Source organism: Cucurbita maxima, unplaced genomic scaffold (genome assembly GCF_002738345.1).
Source record: "Cucurbita maxima cultivar Rimu unplaced genomic scaffold, Cmax_1.0 Cma_Scf00216, whole genome shotgun sequence".
In the NCBI taxonomy this organism is placed as follows: Eukaryota; Viridiplantae; Streptophyta; class Magnoliopsida; order Cucurbitales; family Cucurbitaceae; genus Cucurbita; species Cucurbita maxima.
Genome location: NW_019272232.1, coordinates 63,381 through 75,863, shown reverse-complemented (window position 1 = coordinate 75,863; position 12,483 = coordinate 63,381). Strand labels below are relative to the sequence as shown.

The 12,483-nt window shown below is 36.2% G+C and overlaps 3 protein-coding genes and 1 long non-coding RNA gene across 4 annotated transcripts in view; 1 reads left to right on the top strand and 3 right to left on the bottom strand.

Annotated features, from left to right (window-relative positions):
- Nucleotides 1–2,759: 2,759 nt before the first annotated feature.
- LOC111474013 (AT-hook motif nuclear-localized protein 20-like) lies at nt 2,760–3,857 on the bottom strand (the record flags this gene model as incomplete). The annotated part of the gene is made up of 1 exon (XM_023119281.1): nt 2,760–3,857. A coding segment is annotated over one exon (855 nt), but the record flags the coding sequence as incomplete, so codon positions are not given.
- A 1,730-nt stretch (nt 3,858–5,587) lies between these two features.
- Nucleotides 5,588–6,853, top strand: LOC111474024 (enoyl-CoA delta isomerase 2, peroxisomal-like). The gene is made up of 2 exons (XM_023119287.1): nt 5,588–6,035; nt 6,417–6,853. Exons 1-2 carry the CDS (start codon nt 5,631–5,633, stop codon nt 6,714–6,716), a joined length of 705 nt encoding a protein of 234 aa, XP_022975055.1. The 5' UTR covers nt 5,588–5,630; the 3' UTR covers nt 6,717–6,853.
- A 154-nt stretch (nt 6,854–7,007) lies between these two features.
- The window catches only part of LOC111474027 (actin-related protein 9), a 12,914-nt gene continuing 7,438 nt past the window's right edge, over nt 7,008–12,483 (bottom strand). Inside the window, exons 12-21 of the mRNA XM_023119289.1 lie at nt 10,908–11,039; nt 9,394–9,483; nt 9,237–9,307; nt 9,052–9,145; nt 8,879–8,984; nt 8,687–8,730; nt 8,532–8,581; nt 7,786–7,831; nt 7,574–7,624; nt 7,008–7,233 (exon numbers count right to left, since the gene is read on the bottom strand). Of these exons, the coding sequence (XP_022975057.1) occupies nt 7,090–7,233; nt 7,574–7,624; nt 7,786–7,831; nt 8,532–8,581; nt 8,687–8,730; nt 8,879–8,984; nt 9,052–9,145; nt 9,237–9,307; nt 9,394–9,483; nt 10,908–11,039 (828 nt within the window). The 3' untranslated portion in view covers nt 7,008–7,089. The remainder of the gene's footprint in view (nt 7,234–7,573; nt 7,625–7,785; nt 7,832–8,531; nt 8,582–8,686; nt 8,731–8,878; nt 8,985–9,051; nt 9,146–9,236; nt 9,308–9,393; nt 9,484–10,907; nt 11,040–12,483) is intronic.
- Nucleotides 11,518–11,773, bottom strand: LOC111474028. The gene is made up of 2 exons (XR_002715845.1): nt 11,732–11,773; nt 11,518–11,569 (listed from the first exon to the last, which is right to left on the bottom strand). It is a non-coding gene; the product is annotated as an uncharacterized LOC111474028 (long non-coding RNA).

The window sequence follows — 12,483 nt, the reverse complement described above, 5'->3', positions numbered from 1 at the left end:
CCCATTCCTCCCCACTTTTCCAGTAGGGTATTGCTTCATACTTCTTCCTGTACTTCCAAATCATTGTTCATAAGCTTGTCATTTTCAACTACGAGTACTCAAAGTTGTTAAGCGACGAGATCAATTATATTTTGTTTTCTCTATCGTCTCATTCATTTCATATTATCTACTTTTGACTTTCAATGGCATGATTTAATTTTGTTTTACATGTTATTTAAAAACTCTTTATAATCTGTTTTCAACTTATGTGAGATTTTGTTCGTATCTCTAATATTGACTTATAAATCCTTTCGAAATTTTACGGTTAGATATGGATGATGTGTACTCCATGATAAACAAAATGAAGCTTGTTTGGGAAACTACCGTCTCTCTCTTTGTTTTTGAGAAAAAAATGAGTTATTCTTAATCATAGTTGGAAAGGTAGATTAGGATAATACATCTTCTTTCATGTCAATATAATAATATAATACCATACGAGTCCCTTCACATCTTTGTCTATAATTGTTGAACTCTATTTAAGATGCCTCGCATCAGTAAAAGTGTAATGGTTCAAACTTATTGCTAGCAGATATTGTCCTCTTTAAGTTTTTTCTTTCGGGTTTCACCTTCTTAAGATTTTTAAAATGCGTTTGTTAGGGAGAGGTTTCCACACCTTTATAAAAACTGTTTTGTTCCGCTCTCCAACCGATGTGACATCTCACAATCCACTCCCTTTCGAGTCCTAGCATCCTCGCTAACACTAATTCTCCTCTCCAATTAATGCCGCTCCCCTCTCCAATAGATGTGGGATCTCACAATCCACCACCCTTCGAGGGCTAGCATCCTCACTGACACTCATTCCCCTCTCCAATCGATGTGGGCTCTCACAATCCACCCCCTTTAGGGGCCCAGCGTCCTCGCTGACACTCATTCCCCTCTCCAATCGATGTGGGGTCTCACAATCCATCCCTTTAGGGTCTAGCATTCTTGCTGGCACTCATTCCCCTCTCCAATCGATGTGGGGTCTCACAATCCACCCCTTTAGGGCCCAGCGTCCTCGCTGACACTCATTTCCCTCTCCAATCGATGTGGGGTCTCACAATCCATCCCCTTTAGGGCCAAGCATCCTCGCTGACACTCATTCCCCTCTCCAATCGATGTGGGTCTCACAATCCACCCCCTTTAGGGTCCAGCGTCCTTGCTGACACTCATTCCCCTCTTCAATCGACGTGGGGTCTGACAATCCATCCCTTTAGGGCCCAGCGTCTTCGTTGACACTTGTTCTTCTCTCCAATTGATGTAGAATCTCCCAAAAAGTCAAATACAAACTAGAATTTCGGAACTCGAAGATGAAAATAAAAGTAGTAGGTTAAAAATCATGGGGATTTGGTGTATAAATGCAAAGAAATGAGGAAGAGGAAAAGGAAAAGGGAAGAAGAAAGTTAGGTTAAATAAAGAAGAAAGTATAAAAAAAAAGGTGATGTGTAGAGCATGATTAAGCATAGAAGATTGATTGATACCACTAAGTTTGATGGGTAAGGGAAAAGCTCAAACATTTTGTATGGATTGGATGGCGCTGCCTGCCCCACTTTCCACACCATTTCGCCTCCCTCTCTCTATGCTTCATTAATTAATTTTGTTCTTGGTTTAGTGGGTAAGATTCCCTTTTCATAACCCTTTTTTAATCAATTCTCTTCCTCAATTGAGTTTTTATTAAGATCATATTATTGATGCCAATGTTTTTATGGGTCTTTCTTCATCTCTACCCCCATAACCCATCTTTGCTTTCACCATTAATGGTAACACTTCTTCTTTCCCACATTCAAGATCTTGAACATAGTGAAACTTCAATGAGTGGATAGGGAAAACCCATCTCTCTCTTGCTTTCAAACCCTAAACCCTAATACCAAACACTATCTCGTTATCTCATTATGCGATCGAATAAGTAACTCGATGAATGAATGGATTAGGTCAAATTGAAAAGTGATAGAAATCGAAGTGGTTATGTCAATACTTGTCATGCCACGTTTGATCTTATTTTAAATGTAATGATGTATAATCGAAATTAATCTCAAATTCTAAGAGATTTTGAATATTTTAGTCACGAACCAAACAATTTTTTAGTTATTTTAAATAAACATGGTGGGAAATTGAAATAGAAAAACATAAAATCACAATAAATAAAAAATTTCTCTAATGATTACTTTTGATTTGGGGGAAATGGATGGTACAACAATGAAGCTTAAATAAAAGGTTTGGTAAAAGGTAATGAGCTCATCAATATAATTATAATATACATTAAACCCTAATTGGTAATATAATATTTTAACTTTTAATGAGCTCATCAATATAATTATAATATACATTAAACCCTAATTGGTAATATAATATTTTAACTTTTCATAATAATTCAAACTTTATAATGGGTTATGGATTATTCAACTTAATTAACTCTTATATGGGTAAGAATTTTTACCTTTTTGTAATTAATATTCCTTTCAATTTTTTAATATAAGATCTTTAAATTTATATTTTAGGTAGTCTTCTCATTAACGTTTAAAATTAAATAGATGACTCAGTCACTAAAAGAAAATTAATAATTACATATAATTGAATTATTCCAAATTTTCGAAGATAAAAACTCAGTCACTAAAAGAAAATTAATAATTACATATAATTGAATTATTCCAAATTTTCGAAGATAAAAACACTTAAATAATTTTTCTAGACAATGATGGAACTAATTGAACCCTTCAAAGCTTTGCTAACCAAAGAACTAATCTTGTTTACAAATCTCAAATCAAATTGTGATTAGCATAACTAATACACCATAAGATAAGATTAGCACCAGAATGAGAGGAGAAATAAGAACAAAAAACAATATAATTGAAAAGACAACGCAATTATCTTGTTTGTTTATTAATCCCAACCAGAAAAAGAAAAANAATCCGTTTTTTTTTTTTTTTTTGGTCTCATCAATCCTAATAATCAGTATAACCTTCTTGTTCTCATAATTTAAGATTTCAATACGGCGGTCGGACATAAGCATACCCGTCGTGGCCGAGCTGAACGCCGTTGGGCATCATGTCGGGCAGTAAATTATACAACGGCAAAGTGGGATCCGGCATCCCAGTTGGCATCTGCCCACCGCCTCTAATTTCCTGTGGTGGGCTTGTAGCGCCGCCGTGTGAGGCGGATCCACTGCCAATTTCATGATCCTCCGGATCTTCAAGAGGCAACCTTTCATAAGTGGCATTAGAAAAAGTAGCAGCAATTACCATAATAGGACCGGCCGCCACAAGCGACCCAACAACGCTCCCGCCGACGACCTGCCCCTGACCGCCCGACAAGTAAACGGTCAGCCCGGTGGATCCGGGTGGGGCTGGACCGGGTAAAAACGCGCCGGTTAAAGAGAGAATCTCAAACCTTCCTTGGAGTGGCATTACCGAACCGGGAGATGTAGGCTGACGTAACGTGACGTTAGCGACCAAGCCGGTTGCACTGAGAACGCAGACGCCACGCTGGCGCTTCCGAGCGAATTGGGCGATGGAATTCGCCACGTCAGATCCGGCAGCCACCTCTAGAACGTAGCTCCGAAGGGCGTTGGGACTGTCACGTGTGACAAAGATGGGGGGTTTTGGTTTGTTTTTAGATCCAGGTGGACGCCCTCTTGGTCTCCGGTTTCCGGTTTCCACAGCACCTTCTTTCGGTTCATCACGGTTGTTGTCATCGTCGTCGTCCTCTCGGCTTCCGCTTCCTCCGCCGCTGTTTTCATCGCTTTGTTTGAAGATTGGTGAGTTGACCGCCGCCGGGTGATGATGATCCAGCCCCGGCAGCCCTACCTGCGTGGTCCACCAAGGATTCGCCAGACCTAAAATTCAATTAAATTCCTAGAAAACTATTTAAAAAAAAAAAAAAGGTGAAATCTTGAAATGAATTGGATCAATGAAATTGATGCGAGTAGAGGGTTTTGAGGGAAAAAGAGAGAGACCCTTTTGTTAGTTTAGAGAGACAAGAAAAACCCATATTTTAGTTTGGAAGAAAGATGCAAAGGGAAGGGAAGAAAAGAGGAAAACCCTTTGCACCACTTCTTGTTGCAGTAATGGAATGGAGGGAATCAAAGCCCCAATACAGAAGAATAACCCTTTGCACCACTTCTTGTTGCAGTAATGGAATGGAGGGAATCAAAGCCCCAATACAGAAGAATAAACCCAGAGATGGGGAAGCACTAAGTAATGGGGTCAAACACTCAACCCTCTATTTTATTTTATTTTTTATTTTTTATTTCTTTAACTGTCTGTGGGATTGAATTGGAGGACATATCACAATTATTAAATTATACCCAAAAAAAAAAAATGTATTTTTTGTGGAAATTTTGTTGTGTAACAACCAAACAAAATGAATTATTTGATTAATTAAAATAAATAAATATATATATATATATCTATAGGGTGATCGGCTCTGCTTTTAGGGGTTCTTGGAAATTAGGGTTTGGTGGGTTTGGGTGGCGTGCGCGTGGGGAGGGGTAGCCTCAGCCCTTCTGTCTCTCTCTCTCTCTCTCTCTCGAAAGAAGAGAAGTGGGAGTGGTGACAGGACAATGGGATGGGCCTTAACACTAGCCCATTCTGTTCTAATTGGGCTTTTATTTTCCTTTTGTTTCTCTTGTATTCTTCCTATTTTTTCTATTGGACGATGAAAGTCCTAATTTAGGGAATGATCATGGGTTTATAAGTGAGGAATACTAACTCCAATGGTATGAGGCCTTTTGGAAAGCCCAAAACAAAGCCATGAGAGCTTATGCGAGTCGTGTTCGTTAATAATGAAAAGGCTCTTCTAATTCTTCTCGTTAAGGTTACAAGTGACGATCTTCATCTAAATTATCTATATCTTCATTTTTTATTATGCTTTTTTTCTATAGAACGATACCAATAATTATTGTTGTCAAAATCTAGTAGAGAAAAATGTATTTGGCCTTTGGATAAGGACAACAATAAAAATAAAAATAGAGATAATTGATTGGTGGGTAACCTAATTTTCTATTTTTTCATTTATTTATGAAGAGGTAAAATAATTATTCTCAACAGAAAGTATTCCCCTTTCCACACTAAACATCCCATTATATACAATATTCTCAACAATTCTATCCACAATTTTATTTCTTTTTGACTTTTTGAAGTTGGATTAAAATTAAAATTGCACTTTTAATTATATGGATCAAAACATTAATAATGTAATATAAATTTTTAGGAATTTGTGAAAAAAAATTGTTCAAATTATCATATCTTTCATGTGACTAATTAAGATTAAACATGGTAGATTTGAAAAATATAATTAAAATATTTTTTATATTTTCTTTGTGACTAATTAAGATTAAACATGGTAGATTTGAAAAATATAATTAAAATATTTTTTATATTTTCTTTTAGAAAATAACTAAATTTCTATTCGGATATTACGGATATTACTATTGTTGAACTAAAAAAATCATTTAAAAAAATGTTAGTGCATAGAAATGCGTGCCAATTTCTCGTCCTCCTTATTTATTAAGAGCACAACACGAATTGAAGCAGCTTATTGAAGAACCATCCAATTTCTCGTCCTCCTTATTTATTAAGAGCACAACACGAATTGAAGCAGCTTATTGAAGAACCATGTGCACACTTGAGAGGCGTGGCAATCTCTTCATCATCACCCTCACCGGCGACGACGAGCACTGGATCGGCCCACCCTTCATTTCCTCCTTCCTCTCTCTTCTCACCCAAATCAACTCCCAAGCCACTCCCGGTTCCGTTCTGATCACCACCTCCCATGGCCGCTTCTTCTCCAATGGCTTCCACCTTCCCTGGGCTCAATCCGCTGCCTCCAAATCCGCCGCTAGAGACCGCATACTCCACATGGTTCATATCTTCAAGCCTGTCCTCGCCGCCCTTCTCTCTCTCCCCATGCCCACCATCGCCGCTGTCTCCGGCCATGCCGCCGCCGCAGGTTTTGCTCTCGCTCTTAGCCATGATTACGTCCTGATGAGGCGCGATAAAGGCGTGCTCTACATGAGCGAGGTCAGTTAACTAAATCATAATTCATAAACTTTCTTATACAAATAAACGTAATATTTATTTTAATCCAAATATGTTGTAAAAATTCTTCAAATAAACTATATGCAAAATAAGATTTAAAGGTAATATGACCATAAGTTTTTTTTTTTTTTTTTAATAAATAATTTACAATAATTTGAAGTGATAATATCTTGACCCAATTAACATAATTTAATAAGAATTCACGTTTATTAATTCAAATATTAAATAGTAACAAAGTAAATTATCATTCATAAACACATTTATACCAATCAAACAATTAAAAATTGACAATAAAATATCTAATTATTAGACACAAATTTAAAAGTGGGAGGAGTAAAACTTGTAATTTATTATTCATGACAGATTGACTTGGGTTTTACATTGCCCGATTACTTTGCGGCATTGATGAGGTCGAAGATCGGGTCAGCCTCGGTTCGTCGAGACGTGTTGCTGGCAGGGATGAAGGTGAATGGTGAAACAGCAGTGAAGTTGGGAATCACAGATGCAGCACACGACGGCGAGGAGGCACTGATGGAGGCGGCGGTGGCGATGGGGGAGAAGTTGGCAAAGAGGAAGTGGGAAGGAGAAGCTTACGCGGAGATTAGGAAGAGTCTGTATCCTGAAATGTCTCCGTTACTTAATGAACTGAGTGGAAAGCTGTAAAGAGGTGAAGAGGTAATGTAAAGGAAGTATTTGTACTCTGATGTGTCGTACAATTTCATTATCATCCATTATGGATTTTTTAGTCTGACGTTCTCCCAACTGAGCTATGAGTAATCCCCACCTTCTCGATTTGATTATGGGCTTTGGTAACTCCATAAACAATAAATTGCTTCAGCATAATGATAAAGTTTTCTCCATTCCAGAATCTGAGCCCAATCTTCACTAAATTTATATGATGAAATAAAATCATAAAGATCATACTAAAAGAAAGAACTGAGAAGCACAGGGAACTAAACTAACATCATTTATGTACATATTTGCCCAAATGCTGAGAAGTTTGTGCTAGAATTAGCAAATAGCAGAAACAGACCTTTTAGGAGTTCATGTAGCACATCGCTTGTGCTTGAAGATAATAAGAATCCTTGTATTTTCTGCCACTTGCAACAAAAATTCCGCTGTTAATCCAGTCTTCACGATGTATCCAAGCATCCCGCCCAAAATCAAGCACTCCAATAATCTGTCACATTTTTATCATATACTATTATTCTAATGGATTTGAATTTTCAAGAAAAATGTTAAGAACGATAGCTTGTTTTTATCATATACTATTATTCTAATGGATTTGAATTTTCAAGAAAAATGTTAAGAACGATAGCTTGTAAACTCTGCTGCAGCTAAAGATTTCTGATAATTTCACTATGTATTATTCTATTATTCAACATACTATATAGAGGAAGGGAAATTGTGTTGAGGATTGTTGGGAGAGGAGTCTCACAATTCGCTAATTAAAGGGAAAAGGCAAAATAAATTAATAATAATAAATGTGAATAGACGTCTTTTAATGGCATTCAACTTACCGCTCCGCCTTTCCATGATGCAAAAGAAGGGTTTGTTCTTGATTGTAACACCTATTTGGAACACATCGTTCAGTCATATAATTAGTTTAAAGTGGACAAGAACTTATAGAGGGCCATTGATAATCTAATATTAATGTGGTACTAAATTCAAATAATTTCCAAATTCGATGATCTAGACGTAAGGAAATGACTTATGTTATATGCAATCTAACCTCAACAGTGTCTATCGCTTCATTTGAAGGAATTGCATGCAAGACTCTGCAAAGGGAAACAAAAAAACATATAGAAGAGCGTTAAAATATCAAGCACAAGTAGATCACTCCCAAAGAGTACTTCAGACACTGAGATGATAGAAGAGCGTTAAAATATCAAGCACAAGTAGATCACTCCCAAAGAGTACTTCAGACACTGAGATGACAAGGATGAAGATATACTGCCATTAACCTATGTTCCTAGAATGAACCTTTCTATGCATTTGTCCACATCCATAAAGTGAAAACCCTATCCAACTGCAATAGTATCAGTGCTCCACAAGTTTGGAATGTTAAACGGTTGCAAAAGGAATTCAGCCAAACATTTTTATGAGATGGTACTTAAATTAGTTTGGAATGTTAAACGGTTGCAAAAGGAATTCAGCCAAACATTTTTATGAGATGGTACTTAAATTGAGAGCTTGATGGGCTAAATGGACAATCATTCAACCCTGAATTTATATATTTTATATTACCAAGGTTGATGAATCACTCCCGAGTTCAAAATTATCCAGAAACAAATTTCCATCTGTTGTATGGAACTCAAATGACGTTCTTTGTGCTTATTTGCACAATCAATAAAAAATATAAAGAAAAATTGAAACAACATATGATCTTGAAGCTTAAGACAACAACAAACCTTTCCTAAAAAATATAAAGAAAAATTGAAACAACATATGATCTTGAAGCTTAAGACAACAACAAACCTTTCCTCCATTGCAGGAACAAGACCCCTTGTCAGAGCCACCCCACCAACCTAAAGTCCAAAACAATATTATTTCCTCTGTCCATATCAAATATATGGAATTTGCACTTTGTACACTTCAACTGAAATTCAAAACTTCATGAAAAAGAAACTTACTAACTGTATGCTTAAGAACAGTTTCCTCTGGAGGTCAATCCGCCCTGTTCAGTAATCAAGGAGCATAACCATTAAAATCTCACATGCTGGTAGGAAAAAAAACAATCCGCCCTGTTCAGTAATCAAGGAGCATAACCATTAAAATCTCACATGCTGGTAGGAAAAAAAAAATGCCCAAGGCTTGCCGTATACCTGTTGAGAGGATGCTGCTGGTGATAGCTTCAGCAAGACCAACGTTCTCTTCTTTCTTTGGTTTAGTTGCATAAACTGGGTAGGTATCCCACATAGGGAAATTAACCAACGTTCTCTTCTTTCTTTGGTTTAGTTGCATAAACTGGGTAGGTATCCCACATAGGGAAATTAACGTTAACGCCAGGATATACATTATCGGGTAAATCAGGTCTTCTGGAGTACTCTGTATGCCATGTATCTTCCAGCATATCCTCATGGTCATGAAACCTAAAAATATCATCACTAAATTTTCAGAATAATCGCCATACAGCTATGATTTGACATGAAAACTAGTTGAAAATGATTATCAGTTACTGACCATGCACGGGGTGGTGGTGGATACACATCTGGAACCAATAGCATTGGGAAGAACAATCCCATAGGTGGTACCTGGTGGGGGGGGGGGGGCATAATGATAAATGATTTTTCTAATAGATGTTCGTGAAATAAAAAATGAATTCATTACGAAGGCCCACATTAAGCGCAGTCAGTCTTGTTTTATGAGAACCAGCAGGGGTGCCTTCTTCATACGAGTGAACTACAGCAACAGCATCGACTTCCCCTTCCTGTCAATTGGAACCAAATGATAAAAGGAAATCGATCTAAATACAAGGGCATCGATTAGAAACAACATCTGAAAAATACACGAAAATCCTCAAAAGGTTAATTCACGAGCATAATGTATCTCAACTTTACAAAAATAAGCATTTTATTCAAATATTCCATCACTAAGTTCTAAACAACAGTATATCCTTGAAAAACAAATGACCAGCTCATAATATGGAACTGTAAACAACAAAAATGCATTAAAATCATTTTATATGTGATAATATAACCAGCTCATAATATGGAACTGTAAACAACAAAAATGCATTAAAATCATTTTATATGTGATAATATAATTTCTTTAGTTATGGTCATTTTTCTTCTTTAACACAGCACCAGAAATTAATTGAAAATTGAGAGAAGGGTTATTTCAGACCAATTGAAAATTAAGAGAAGGGTTATTTCAGACCGAAGCTTACATAGAAATCTTGTTTTAGGGGAATATTGAAACAGCATGGAGATGTTTGGAATCACAACTCTCCACACTGGTATGATATTGTCCACTTTGAGCATAAGCTCTCGTGGCTTTGCTTTGGGCTTCCCCAAAAGGCCTCATACCAATGGAGATAGTATTCCTCACTCCCAATAATCCTCAACAATCCTCCCCACGAACAAAGTACCCTATAAACCTCCCCGGAGGCTTATGGAGCTCTCAAATAGCCTCCTCCCCTTAATCGAGGCTCGACTCCTTTCTCTAGAGCCCTCGAACAAAATACACCCTTTGTTCCACGCTTTAGTCACTTTTGACTACACCTTCGAGGCTCACAATTCTTTGTTCAACACTTGAGGATTCTATTGACATGGCTAAGTTTAGGGCATGGCTCTGATACCATGTTAGTAATCACGACTCTCCGCAATTGTATGATATTGTCCACTTTGAGCAAATAGCTCTCATGGCTTTGCTTTGGGCTTCCCCATAAGGCCTCATACTAATGGAGATAGTATTCCTCACTTATAAATCCATGATCTTCCACTAAATTAACCAATGTGGGACTCACTCTCAATAATCCTCAACGGAATTAGTGGGCAAAAACTATAAATCATTGTATCACAAATATAGCCCTTAACCATACATTCAAATGCAATATAAGAATTATGGTCCAACTTCTTTTAAAAAAATAAAAATAATAATAATAAATAAATAAATCAAGAAAGATAGAAAGCAGTCTAAAAAATTAGTAAACAAACAAATTTTCAAGAACCATTTCTAGAAAACACAACCAAACGGCAAACGGCATCCAAACATCAAACAAACAAATTTTCAAGAACCATTTCTAGAAAACACAACCAAACGGCAAACGGCATCCAAACATCCTTTAAGGACAAAATAATTATGAAAAGAAATGGGTTAATTTTCAAGAAAACAACAATTATTCAAACTCACCTTAATCTCACAGTAGAACTCTTTCAGTCTATTAAGCATCAGAAGATCAACAGGCTTCGCCAAGATGTCAGTACGAATTGGTGGCCAGGTCTGATGATGCCTCTGAGTCCACAGGAGGCATCTAGATACGTCCTGAAAAAAACCCACTGAAATCAATTACCAAATAAAATAAAAAGGTTTCATCACAGAGCACCGAGGGAAAGTTGCTAAATAATTAAGGTCTCATTCTGTATTTTGTTTTGTTTTGTTTTTTGTTTTTTTTTTTTTTTTTTCTGTTTTTTAAAATTAAGCTTGTTTGCGCACAAATTTTTTCTTGAGTTTTTCACCTACCTTCAAAACACATTTCAATTCTAATCCAAATATCAAAAACAAAAACAAAATCAAATTTTTAAAATACTTTTTTAGTCTTTAAAATTTGGCTTGAGTTTTTAAAAAGTACGTAATAAAGCAAGAAAATTAAATGTGAAAGTAGTGTTTTATAACCTTAGTTTTAAAAAATACAAACTGGTTACCGAATGGACCTAAACTTTTGTGTTCCCAGATTTTTTACACCATATTAATGATGACTTTCAACAAACAACGTAATTGTAGCAACTGAGAAACTACCCAACCTCTCCCCCGAAAGGCAAAGTCTTTGCTGTCGCAGGCAGAGCAACTCCATCCTAGACACCAAAAGATGAACAATTACAACAAGATCGCTGAATACTTAATACTTCAGGAAACACATCTACATTTCCAAACACAGACTAAATATTGTCTCTTAAAATATGAAAAACCAGTTACTTTTAAAAGTAAAAAAGAAGGTTAGAAAATACTGAATTTACCTCGATGCAAATAATTGTTGTCACCTGTGCTCCCATGTTGACAACACATGCTGAAGATAGTCCATTACCAAAAACTGCAGCAAGCCCTTCCTGCGACATCCAAAATTACGAAAATTGTCCATTTAACGAGGTAACCGCTAACAAATAGAAAGAAAAATTAACCATGTGATGTACAGAATTGAAGGACAGGAAAATTTGAATCAAAACATTCAGTTGTAGATCTTATTAAAAGCTTGGGTTTATTAATTACATCCATTTGATTTAGTTATTTTGCAAATCGTTTTCTTATTTCTTAAAATGCTTTCAAATACTCCCATTTGCAAAATATAAAAACCATACCTTTCTATTAAACCTTAACCTTTATTTTTAACGAAATCGAATCAAGTAGCTTATACCAACAATAACGTAGAGCATTATCCTATTAGAAGGTTCAAACGGACATGTTAGATCCCCTCTTTTTTGTAACAAGCAACATCTTGTATCTTATATCAAGCATCATGCAAGCACTGTTAGGTGATAACTACAGTCTTCTTCACTTCTTCATGATTAGAAAGTTTTTATGTCATTAGCTCCCCTCAGAAGGGTTTTGGTTTTTTCTTCCCCTTGCCCTTAGGCTGATTTTTAGTTCTAATAAATACCCAGGTTTCTTATTTAAAAAAAAAAACAGTATTTCCACTCTAGGTTCACTATTCACCAAAAATGTCGCAGTCAAAGGCTTGGAAGATTCATGAACTCTTGCATTTTTTTTTTTT